Source organism: Dendrobates tinctorius, unplaced genomic scaffold (assembly GCF_039654945.1).
Source record: "Dendrobates tinctorius isolate UK_male_01 unplaced genomic scaffold, ASM3965494v1 ptg000009l, whole genome shotgun sequence".
Taxonomy (NCBI): Eukaryota; Metazoa; Chordata; class Amphibia; order Anura; family Dendrobatidae; genus Dendrobates; species Dendrobates tinctorius.
Window position 1 is genome coordinate 18,558,834 of NW_027361677.1, and position 12,848 is coordinate 18,571,681.

The 12,848-nt window shown below is 48.7% G+C and overlaps 1 protein-coding gene across 1 annotated transcript; it reads right to left on the reverse strand.

Annotated features, from left to right (window-relative positions):
* Window positions 1-490: 490 nt before the first annotated feature.
* APRT (adenine phosphoribosyltransferase) lies at window positions 491-12,844 on the reverse strand. Its single transcript, XM_073583453.1, has 6 exons — window positions 12,741-12,844; window positions 11,659-11,847; window positions 11,180-11,283; window positions 9,051-9,184; window positions 2,365-2,443; window positions 491-809 (listed from the first exon to the last, which is right to left on the reverse strand). Exons 1-6 carry the CDS (start codon window positions 12,797-12,799, stop codon window positions 667-669), a joined length of 708 nt encoding a protein of 235 aa, XP_073439554.1. The 5' UTR covers window positions 12,800-12,844; the 3' UTR covers window positions 491-666.
* Between the last annotated feature and the right edge of the window lie 4 nt (window positions 12,845-12,848).

Below are 12,848 nucleotides of genomic sequence, written 5' to 3' on the forward strand. Positions count from 1 at the left end.
TCGGCAGTTTGTTCAAAAACATTGCAATTATACTAGAATATTAGATGACTGGAAAATAACAATGACTGCAATTCATATAGGTAATTTAGAGAAGATATGAGGAAATATTTTTTGCATAATAATTTGGAACACAGTGTAGAGCAGATAACACAGGATCCACCATTCACGATAGGTAATGTCACAGCTCACCTCCTCCTCTTGTACCTTTTTAAGACAGATGCACAGAGCAGTGTTTTGCAACGCCAGGTCCTGCCGTGAGTGACATGAGGCTGACCAGTTCGTATGGATCTGCCGCCTGTCCATGGTTGTGACTGTGTGAATCAGTCTTAAGATGAAAACACCAGACAGCTTTGACTTTACACTTTTGACAGTGAAGATTGAGAGTTTGTGCAGTAATTGCCGATGAATTTCTGGGACAATTCGATTAAGAATAATAGTCTAAACCCTGGCAACTCATTATATGATGATGTCATGGCAAAAGTAAAACTGATTTATGATTTGCACTTCTGTTTATTGTGTACCATTGAGGTAGAACAATATGACAATGTGGCCCCCAGGTAACACTGCCTGCTCCATAACCTTACAGGAGACATTTCTTGGGTCCCTTTATTAAGCACAGGTGCTTATTTTGGTCCTGGTTCCCTGTAAACCAGTGATCCTGTGCAATCAGTCGTACTGCAGCAGTGCGTGGACCGGGTGAGGCCGGAGCTTCTCTGCCCCCTTTAGTGCTGTCAGCTCGATGAGGACCAGACAGATCAGGATGTCGGCATTTATTTTCGTCAGTAGTTCGCAGGCTGCAGCCATCGTCCCTGCAAATAAGACATTGGGTTACTGTGGTTGGGGTGTTTGAGGACTAATAATGGCGGCTCTTCTTTTGACTAGTTGAACCTGAATTGACATCATCATTGCTCAAGGCCAGCTAATCAAAAGAAGAGCCACAGATTCCGGTAGGTCGGAGGCTCCCGTCCATCAGTCACCGATTTCCAATCAAGTAGAATCCAAAAAGTGCAGGTAACTACTAGCACAAAAAAGAGGGAAGTTGAGTGCCATAGAAATGCAAAATTTTATTGAGAAACAAAAACTTTCAAAAAGTAAAAAATCAGGGACAGAATATGCAAAAGAAGCCACCCATTTATGACTGACTATAACAGAAATCCAAATCCATATAATAGGCAATTGGACAATTGTAAAAAATGATTCAATGCAGGAGTACAAAAGACAAGCAAAAAAAAAAAAAAAAAGGTGTCACTGAATGATACTGTTGGAAAATTGTAAGAAATGATTCAAGGTATCAGACAACTTTTTTTTTTTTTTTTTTTTTACTTGTTTCTTGTAGTCCTGCATTGAATCGTCTCTTACAGTTGTCCAACAGGAGTACGAGAGACAAGCAAAAAAAAAAGTCATCACGGAATGAGGCCCACATTGTGTAATTTCTTTAACTTTAGAATTTGCAATAGTATTTAGATAGGTTTTATTTATTGGAATTGTTGCTAATTTGCCTCTGAATAAACATCAGAAAATTTGCATAGCAAAATAATCTGATTCTTTATATCCACAAAAATAGTTCAAAGTACTGAAACTTGTAAGCACTAATTATGTAGCAGTAAAAGGAAAACTGATATAGAAACAAGAGCCAACTCTAAATTTTCATTGTGAGATTTGATTTCAGGAGGTGAAAATCATTGAGAAAGGTCTCATGTCATAACATACCCTGACAACTTCTGAAAATATGTAGAGCAGACACTGGCGTGGCTGATAGAGCAGGTCTCGAGGTTTACTTTGTACCAACTCTACTAAATTGTCCATCATTGAACTTCTTCTGGACATTTGAGGTCGGTGCTAAGTCTCCCAGCGGTCACATGACATTGTCACCTGGCCACTGCAGCCGATCAGTGACTGATCGGCTACAGCCTTTTCTGTTCCTTTCTGACGGAATACTGAAAGGCTGAAGCAGTTGTGAGATTCTCAAGACACACAGCACTGATCCGGAGAGAAAGTACTTTCTTCAAATGATGTAATTTAGCTGTTATGAATATGCAGTCGTTAGCAACCACTTTTAGAATCATAGAATCGTAGAGTTGGAAGGGACCTCCTGGGCCATCTGGTCCAACCCCCTGCTCAAAGCAGGATTCGCTAAATCATCCCAGTTAGATGTCTGTCCAGCCTCTGTTTGAAGACTTCCATTGAAGGAGAACTCACCACTTCTCGTGGCAGCCTGTTCCACTCATTGATCACTCTAACTGTCAAAAAGTTTTTTTTTAATGGCATCTGGCTGCAATGCTACACACAGAATGGTGTGGCATTGTTTTTGGAAGAATTTCATAAAAATCTGACATTGGTATATAGACGAGAAGTGATATTTACCTCCGGTGGCCAATAAATCATCGATTATCACAACCTTCTGTCCGGGGTCCACCGCATCAGTCTGGATTTCAATCTCAGCCTAGAGAAACCACAAAATACAGATATGAAATATTAACACGTCGGTAACCCCACTAGGACATAATTGTATATATTAATCTTGAGTTTTATTGTGGGCCTATAAAGGGGTTGCCCAATATTCCGAGAATCCCCTCTGAATCCCTACGTTTCCCCCTTGTAAAATAATAACACCTATACTCATCTCCGGTGTCGGAGCAATTCCAGCAGTGTCAACACTAGCTCTCCATTCTCCCGGAGCTCATTTTTATTCGGTCGTCCATGACAGCACCACCTGAGAGAGGGGATCCGCCCTTTAGGAACAGGAAACCTACAGATACAAAAGGGTGGCACCTCTCCGACTCATCAGTTGGTTTCCTGTTCCTAACAAGGACAGAACTCCCTACAGATCGTCCGTCATGGATAACTGAAGACCCAGGCCAGCGGACCGGCTCAGGTAGCGGGGGGTTCTCCTACCTCGGTCTCGCTGGGAGCCCTGGATGCGCCACGGTGGGTCCGGGTAGGATTTCCACGGCAGTGGTAAGAGCAGGCGGAGACAGGGTCCGGCGGATGCCTTCTCCATGGGACCGGTGATAAGGGGTCCCCCTGTGTCTCCTTCCCCGGAGCGGTCCGTTCGGGCGGGCGCCGCCGGCGGTGTCCCACAAGGGAGCGACGGTTCCGAGCCGGCGGCGCGGTGCTAGCCCCTTGCCGCGCGTCGCGGAAGTGACGCGGCGGAGGGGGCGGGGCCTAGTGCTGAAACCGGAAGTCGGATGCCGGTCGACTTCCGGTTGTTGAGGACACGCGCCGATGCGCGCCCGCCGCCTGGCGGGCCTGAAGGGGAGGGGGAGGATCGCAGAGCGGTCCTATGGGGGGCCCGAACACCGGACGCAGTGCCTGCTGATCCGGAGGGGAAGCCTTCTTAATGCAGAAGGCATTGCTGCTGAGGTGCTTCTGGAGGCCCAGCGATGGACACAACAGAAGCCCCCATGGACCCACAAGAGGTGCAGCCCGTGGCAAAGCACCCCAGTGACCAGCCTAAGAGGCGGAAGGAAGGAAGTGGACAGAGCCACAGTAGCTCCTCTAGGCTCCTGCAGCCCCCCGTGATCCGGTACCTATCCTCATCTGCAAGGGTAAGAGATCTGCGAGAATGTACCCTGATGCAGTGTCCCTTTATATTTTTTTGATTCTCAGGGGAAGAAGGCCACAGGGAAACAGAAGCACAAGGAATGTGCCCTCTGTAGTTGCCCCTTACCAGATGGTCACCCTAAGAGATTATGTCAGTCTTGCGTGAGACAGACGGTAGGGACGGAGATGAGGGGTAGAACGTGAGTGGAGTATCAGACTCTTATACTCTTCCCTATTTATGCAGGTAGCGGAAGAAGCTCCAAGCTTCGCTACGGACCTGAGGCAATTAATCAGGACGGAAATAAAAGCCCTATCAAAAGAAGATTCTTCAAAAAGAGGACGGGCTACTGTTTCAGGCTCAGACTCTTCAGTCGGCCCTAGGAGGGAAGATATCTCCTCAGAGTCCTCGGCCTCCTCTTCTTCCTCCGAAGAAGATTCCAGCCGGTTCTGTTTTCCCTTGGACCATATCGATAAATTAATTAAAACCATAAGGTCAACCATGGGGGTAGAGGAAAAAAGACAGAACTGTCTGCTCAGGACATTATGTTCTGGGGTCTAGACCCCAGAAAGCAAAGGACCTTTCCGTTAAACGAAAAAGTCCAGAACCTGATAGACAGGGAGTGGGAAAAAAGGGGTTCTATGCCGCCTGCTTTCAAGCGGAGGTACCCCTTTGAGGACCCAATAGTAAGTCGATGGGATAAGGCCTCCAAAAAGTCATCTATACCCTTCGACGATATGGCCTCCCTTAAAGACCCCCTAGATAAAAAGGCAGATTCCTTTTTAAGGGGCACTTGGGAGATGTCAGCAGGCGCCCTAAGGCCAGCAATAGCAGCCACGTGCGCAGCCAGATCCATGATGGTCTGGCTGGATCAATTGGACTCCCAGCTAAAGGATGGGACCTCGCGAGCTTCCATCCGTAAGTCTCTTCCAATTATCCAAAATGCTGCTGCCTTTCTGGCAGATGCCTCGGCAGACTCTGTAAGAATGGCGGCCAGGTCTGCAAGCTTGTCTAATTTGGCCCGAAGAGCCCTCTGGTTGAAATGCTGGCCGGGAGATATCCAAGCCAGGTCCCGTCTCTGTTCTATCCCCTGTGAGGGTGAATACTTGTTCGGCCCCGTCCTAGACGAACTGTTAGAGAAAGCCGGGGACGAGAAAAAGAAATTTCCGAGTCTGCCGAATATATCCTGGAGACGTCCCTTTTCTAGGAAAGGGTATTCCCGCAGGAGGCAGGCCAGAGATCAGAACAGATGGGACAACAAGAAAACCAGAGGTACGGGCTTCATGTTCGGAGGAGGGGGGCGCCAAGAAGGTCCATCACGGGATAATAAGAAACCGCTCCAATGACTAGTGGCTCCAGTAGGAGGAAGATTATCTGCCTTCTACCCGGCCTGGGCCAGAATCTCAAATAGCAGCTGGATACTGGGGGTAATAGCTACAGGACTGCACCTAGAGTTCTCCTGCGTTCCCCAAGACCGGTTCAAGGTAACTCCGCTCAAATCTTCCCCGCTAGAACAAGCTGCCCTGGAAACCGAGGTCCTCGAGCTACTGGACAAAAAAGTCCTGACGAGAGTTCCAGAGGAAGAGAGGGGGAAAGGCTTCTATTCCCCCCTGTTCTTGGTCCGTAAACCGGACGACTCATTTAGGGCTATATTTAATCTCAAAGCCCTCAATAAATTTCTGGTCGTTCGACCATTTAAAATGGAAACAATTAACACCGCAATAAAAATGCTGTTTCAAAACTGCTTCATGGTGGTCCTAGATCTGAAAGACGCGTACTATCATATACCCATATGTCTAGCTCACCAACCTTTCCTTAGACTGGCGGTTCAGTTGGAGGGGTCAATCCAGCACTTCCAGTACGCGGTCTTACCCTTCGGGGTGGCAGTTGCACCCCGAGTATTCACCAAAGTGATGGCAGAGGTGATGGCCCATCTGCGCGAATTAAATATTCTAGTCGTTCCCTATCTAGATGACCTCCTTATAATAGGCAGTTCAGCAGAGCAATGTTTAGAACAGTTACAGAAAACAACGGCGGCTCTAGAGCGGTTGGGATGGTTACTTAATATCAAAAAATCCCGTTTGCAGCCATTAAAAATTCAACAATTTTTAGGCCTAACCCTAGATTCTAAAAAACAGGAATGCCGTCTGCCCCCAGAGAAGCTGCTGCACCTACATGGCCGGGTCCTGAACGCTTTCAACAACCCCTCCATGTCCCTCAGGAAAGCCATGTCCCTGTTGGGTTCCCTCTCGTCCTGCATTCCCGCGGTCCAGTGGGCCCAAGTTCATACGAGAACTCTACAGGGCGAAGTTTTGTGGTATCAGAGGTTTCTTGGGGATAACTTAGAAGGTCGACTGACCTTATCCAGAAACACAATAGAGTCCCTGGAATGGTGGCTAGAAAGAAATAACTTGTCTAGAGGGGTCCCTTGGGAGTATAACATTACCCGCGTGGTCACCACGGATGCAAGTCCTTCCGGTTGGGGGGCGCATATGGAGGGAATTCTGGTCCAGGGCCTATGGGAACGGGATCAAATACAAATGTCTTCTAATTTAAAAGAATTGACAGCGGTAGCACACGCAGCTAAAGAGCTCCTTATGTATCTACAGGGCCATCACGTACGAGTTCTCTCGGACAATCGAGTGGCCGTGGCCTATATCAATCACCAAGGCGGAACTCGATCCAAAACTCTGATGAATGTGGCAGGACAGTTGTTCCAGCTAGCGGAGCGGCATTTTTTATCTCTCACGGCTCTTCACATAAGAGGGAAAGAAAACGTCGCGGCAGATTTCCTAAGCCGCAATCTGTTAAAACAGGGAGAGTGGACCTTAAACACCTCCATTTTTGTTCAGATCATACAGAGATGGGGTCAACCAGAGGTGGATCTATTCACCACCAAAGAGAAATCAAAAACGAGACAGTTTTGCTCCCTAAACCCCAGGGAGATTCCTCTGGCAGTAGATGCGCTACTGATAAAATGGGACTTCAGGCTAGCCTATGCCTTTCCTCCCCTATCTCTACTTCCTCTGGTGTTGAGGAAGATCAGGAAGGACAAGGCAAGAGTCATAGTCATTGCCCCTTTCTGGCCCAGGAGAGCATGGTTCTCGAACCTCAGGATCATGTCGATAGACGATCCTTGGGTTCTCCCGGACATCCCGGACCTTCTGTCCCAGGGCCCGGTCTTCCACCCTCAGGTGGCTGGCCTACATCTCACGGCGTGGAATTTGAGCGGTCACTCCTAAGGGGTAAAGGTTTCTCCCCAGACCTAATTGACACTCTACTAAAAAGTAGGAAAGTGGTGACAACTAAGATTTACGTCAGAATTTGGAAAAGATTCCTCCAAAGCTCAAATATAAATAATGACGATTCCGTCCCTATAGGCCAGATCTTGGAATTTTTACAAAAAGGGCTGGACCTGGGTCTCTCCACCAGTACCCTTAAAGTACAGGTATCTGCCTTAGGGGCCCTCTTTAGCTGCAACATCGCGGCTAATTACTGGGTCAATAGGTTTATCAAAGCAGCAAGTAGGTCCAGACCAATAGTAAAGAATAGACTCACGCCATGGGATTTGAACCTAGTCCTCACAGCTATGACAGAAGCGCCATTTGAGCCCATCTCGTCAGCCTCTATTAGGAGCCTGTCCCTCAAGATAGCTTTCCTGATAGCCATAACGTCAGCCCGTAGGGTAAGCGACATTCAGGCATTGTCTAGGCGCCCACCTTTTCTTCAGGTAAAAGAGGATAGGGTAATACTTAGACCTGACCCAGTGTATTTACCAAAAGTAGCCTCCAGCTTTCATAGGTCGCAGGAAATAGTCCTCCCATCCTTCCTCCCTAAGCCAACTAATGAGAAGGAGGAGAAGCTACACACTTTGGATGTTAGGAGATGCCTCTTAGAGTATCTAGCGGCTACCGATCCCTGGAAGAAGGACAATGCCCTCTTTGTCTCCTACCAAGGCCCTAGGAAAGGTCTTAGGGTGTCCAAAAGTACTCTAGCCAGATGGATTAGAAAAGCAATCTCGTTAGCTTATACCTCAAAAGGTAGAGTAGCTCCGGAGAAATTGAAGGCGCATTCCACCAGAGCCATGGCGACCTCGTGGGCCGAGAGATCGGAAGTCTCCATCGACCAGATTTGTAAGGCGGCCACTTGGTCCTCTCCGAGCACTTTTTATAGTCATTATAGGCTAGACTTGGGTGCTTCTGCAGACCTCTCCTTCGGTATCAGGGTTTTGCAGGCTGTAGTCCCCCCCTAAAGTAGTGATTACTCTCTGTAATTCTCTCAGGTGGTGCTGTCATGGACGACCGAATAAAGTCTTAGTTACTCACTGGTTAACGGTATTTTTCTGAGTCCATGACAGCACCCGTATATTCCCTCCCTTAAATTTAATTGGGGTGTGCACGTCTATTTCTTGTATGCTCACTGGTGATAAAAGTTTATAATTGTAAAGAATACTGTACATAAATCATGCATTAACCTTGGAAGTCCTCTTGTGCTCTGTAATCCAACTAATGCGTGGGAGAGGTGCCACCCTTTTGTATCTTTAGGTTTCCTGTTCCTAAAGGGCGGATCCCCTCTCTCAGGTGGTGCTGTCATGGACTCCGAAAAATACCGTTAACCGGTGAGTAACTAAGACTTTTCTCTCTAAAAGCTTCCTTCCACCTCCCGGGGCTCCATTTCACCTCTTGAGGCTCCTTTCACTCTCACTTCCACCTGCCGGGGCTCCCTTTGCTCTCCTTTCCGTCTTCTGGGGCTCCCTTCCCTCTCAAGGCTCCCACCTCCTCAGGTTCCCTTCCAAACCAACTCCCAGGGCTCCCTTCCACCTCCCGAGGTTCCCTTGGCTTGCTCTTCCACCACCTGAGACTCCATTCGCACTCCCTTCCACCTCCCAGGGCTCCCTTCACCCTTCTTTTCCCTCTCATGGCTCCCTTCCACCTCCTGGGGCTCCTTTCGCTCTCCCTTCCACCTACTGGGGTTCCGGAGTTCCTTTCGCTTTCCCATCTACCTCCTGGGCTCCATTCCCTCTTCCGGGGTTGCTTTCGCTCTCCCTTCCACCTCCTGGGGCTCCCTTCCCTCTTCCAGGGTTCCTTTCGCTCTCCCCTCCACCTCCTGGGGCTCCCTTCCCTCTTCCAGGGTTCCTTTCGCTCTCCCCTCCACCTCCTGGGGCTCCCTTCCCTCTTCCAGGGTTCCTTTCGCTCTCCGTTCCACCTCCCGGGGCTTCCTTTCCTTTCCCTTCCTAAGGACATAATTAACATCAGGAGTAGGTGAGGGCAGCAGCACCTATCACTTCCTCCAGACATCTTGATTTTTCAGAAGGAGAGGAAACTGAAGGCAGTGCTGATCGGCATTGCATGTACCTGCACCAATACAACTGGAACAGCGCCGCCACCGGAGGAGAGGATAGGTTTTTATTTTACTGGGGGAAATTACTAACAGGGATTCAGAAGGGGTGGTCCGGGTAGTGACTCTGTGCCCCCCGTGCTGGCGGTATTCACTAATGCTCTGCACGCACCTTTCCGTACTCCAGAGAATAGGACACTGACTCCGTCGGACCCGGTAACTTGCCCTTTTTCCGAATCAACACAAACCCAATTCCAAGTCTTTGTGCCAGTGCCGGACCGAAGAGAAACCCGCGGGCGTCCAGACCTGGAAGAGGGGATGCCGGGTAATAGTTACCGTATTTTTCGGACTATAAGACGCACCCCAATTTTCAGAAGGAAAATAGGGAAAAAAAATAATAATGTGTCAAATGGGGGTCCGTCTTACAGTCCGAATTCAGATTACCTGGGAAGGGATCTGGCACAGGTGGAGAAGTAGACACAGGGGTCATTCAGTGGTCCAGGCTTGTGCGGTGGCGGCGGCTCTGTGCTGGGGCAGCTGCGCTGGGGCAGGGGCAGCTGTGCTGGGGCAGCTGTGGCAGGGGCAGGTGGGCTCTGCGGTTGTGGCAGCGCTCTGCGGTGCGGTGGTGGCAGCGGGCTGTGCTCCGATGCAGGGGCGGCAGCTCCGCCGGCGTATCTTCGCAGCCCAGAGGCCCCCGCACACCCCTTGCTGGGCTCCGCCATGTTGCGGTGGCCTCCGGGAGCATGGACGCCGGCAAGATGGCCGCCGGTCCGGGGACAGCGCATGCGCAGCTTCAGATCTCGTGCCGAGATCTCGGGGGACGAGATTCAAATCTCGGCAACGAGATCTCGTCCCCCGAGATCTTGGGACGAGATCTGAAGCTGCGCATGCGCCATCCCCGGACCGGCGGCCATCTTGCCGGCGTCCATGCTCCCGGAGGCCACCGCAACATGGCGGCGCCCAGCAAGGGGTGTGCGGGGGCCTCCGGGCTGCGAAGAAACGCCGGCGGAGCTGCCGCCCCTGCACCGGAGCACAGCCCGCTGCCACCATCGCAGAGCCTCGCCCGCTGCCACCACCGCACCAGGTACCGTGCATTGCGACCATAAGACGCACCCCCCACTTTCCCCCAAAATGTTTGGGGAAAAAAGTGCGTCTTATGGTCCAAAAAATACTGTATGTACTTCACACACGAGAAGAAGCTGCCGGACCCAGAGTGTTATGAATGGGTCACCGAGGAGGAGAGCGCAATAGGTTATGCCACCAGAACACCAGAGAGGTTGGTCGCTCAGCGGATTGCAGACGCCTGATCTTAACAACACAACTAGCAGTAGCCGTGGAGCGTTCCTACGTTGCCCTAGACGCCTCGTCACAGCCTGGAGGACTAACTAAACCTAAAGACAGAAAGGTGAAATCTAAACTGCCCCGGAGCAGACCCCAAAGGAATAGACAGCCCCCAAACAAATATTGTCGGTGAGACAAGATTAAGAACAAACACAGACAGAAAATAGACTGAGCAAATGATGGGTCCCACACTGACTAGACAGGACAGAAAAGGCAACTGTCTGCAATCACGCAAAAACCCTAACAATTCCAACAGGACTGATGTACAAAAATACTGAGGTTTGCACAAACCTCGCCCCCACTATATCAGCGCTCAGGTGTGAACTGGCGGCTAGCAACAGGCTAATACAGCAGGAGACTGAGCAAACAAACACAAGATACAAAAATACAGGGCAGGAGCAAGCTGACCCCTGACAGCAAGGCAAAAATCAGATGCAAAGGGTTTAGCAAATGACACTTAGCTGAAAAATGCAGGATCAGGCAGGAGACAGAAATCCTCAATAAGCAAAGAAAGGAGTATCACCGGCAGTCACTGAGAGAAGTCTGCTTGCTTATGTAGTCCCAGTCACTACCACCACTCCTCCAATTATCTTCTGCAGCTGTTGGGCTAACATCATGATGACCAGCTCCACTACCAGCAGTATCCACCAGAGGGAGCCCTGTCTCAAAAGTCAGATTAAGAGAGTTCACAACACCAGAGATTTAGGAGGAGACATTTTTTAATCATGACTTCCTGCGAATCCATAGCACCCAACCCCAAACTATAGCTTGCCTTACTCACCGTCCCTCAGTCCAGTCAGTGAGCTCAGCGATTGTCTACGTGACAGCGGTGACTGGAGCAGTGCGGGAGAGTCTGAGCTGGACTGCAGAAATTTGTCTACCCCTTTAACCTCTGGATAAGGTGAAGGCAGAGGGAAGCCATATTGCCCCCCATCCCCCACCCGCCTGGCGCTCCCTTACCAGCGATCAGATCGATCTTTGGAAAGTTTTCTCGGAGGTAGTTCTCAAACAGGTCGATGGTGGCGGAGAACGCGGCGGGGTCTTTAAGAACTGGAGTGATGTCCCTGGAAAGTGAGAATCGGAACAAACACGCATAACGCATAGCCATTGGTACCTTTGTTAAAGGCAATGTTTGGGGGAGGCGAGGGGTTAAAGGTGTCATCAAGGATATTTAGAAAGTGGCAGGAAGTAACATCTACCGCCATTGGTGGTCGTCGCGGTGATGACATCACATACTGTGATCGTATTTTTTTTATTATTCCCACCAGTAACAGAAATAAAAAAAAAATCCTAATTATCTACATACTGAAATATAATGTATGCATATTATGCAAATTAACTGGTAATTAGGCTCTAATGTTCCAGCAGCGGAGCTTCGCCATTACTATGCCCGGACTCTGCCCCCCGCTTCTCAGGATCACAGACCAGGAGACACCGACCTGAAGCAGATCCCGGGGGAGGGGAAGTCCGGGAACTCCCGCACCGATCGCCGCAGCACTGCCCGCCGATCCTCCACACTCATTCTTCTTCTTAACGGAGCACGTGATCGCCCCCTGACGTCATCACTGCGCGACCGGCAGACCCACGTGTGACGGCGGAAGCCGCCATCTTGGCACACCCGCGACACCCTGGGATCGAACGCGCCGAGCAGAGCAGATTCTTCTTGTTAGTTTACATTAGGAAGAGTAAATAATACCCATCTGTGACCCCTATAAATCATATTAATACCCCACATCATTGACAGCTATAATAATACCCCACATCGCTGTCATCCATAATAATAATCTCTCACATTGGTGACATGTCTAATAATACCCCACATCATTGACTTCTATAATAATAATACCCCACATCGGTGTCATCTATAATAATAATCTCTCACATTGGTGACATGTATAATAATACCCCACATCATTGACTTCTATAATAATAATACCCCACATCGGTGTCATCTATAATAATAATCTCTCACATTGGTGACATGTCTAATAATACCCCACATCATTGACTTCTATAATAATAATACCCCACATCGGTGTCATCTATAATAATAATCTCTCACATTGGTGACATGTCTAATAATACCCCACATCATTGACTTCTATAATAATAATACCCCACATCGGTGTCATCTATAATAATAATCTCTCACATTGGTGACATGTATAATAATACCCCACATCATTGACTTCTATAATAATAATACCCCACATCGGTGTCATCTATAATAATAATCTCTCACATTGGTGACATGTCTAATAATACCCCACATCATTGACTTCTATAATAATAATACCCCACATCGGTGTCATCTATAATAATAATCTCTCACATTGGTGACATGTATAATAATACCCCACATCATTGACTTCTATAATAATAATACCCCACATCGGTGTCATCTATAATAATAATCTCTCACATTGGTGACATGTATAATAATACCCCACATCATTGACTTCTGTAATGATAATACCCCACATCGGTGTCATCTATAATACCACACATCAGCACTTCCTACCTTCTCATTGTTTCCCATAAGAGGCGCTCCATTGATTTCTGATCCAAGATGTCCGTCATATTGGGCCCCTTTCTCCGCTTCAGACCTTCATAAACTCACTACCCCTAG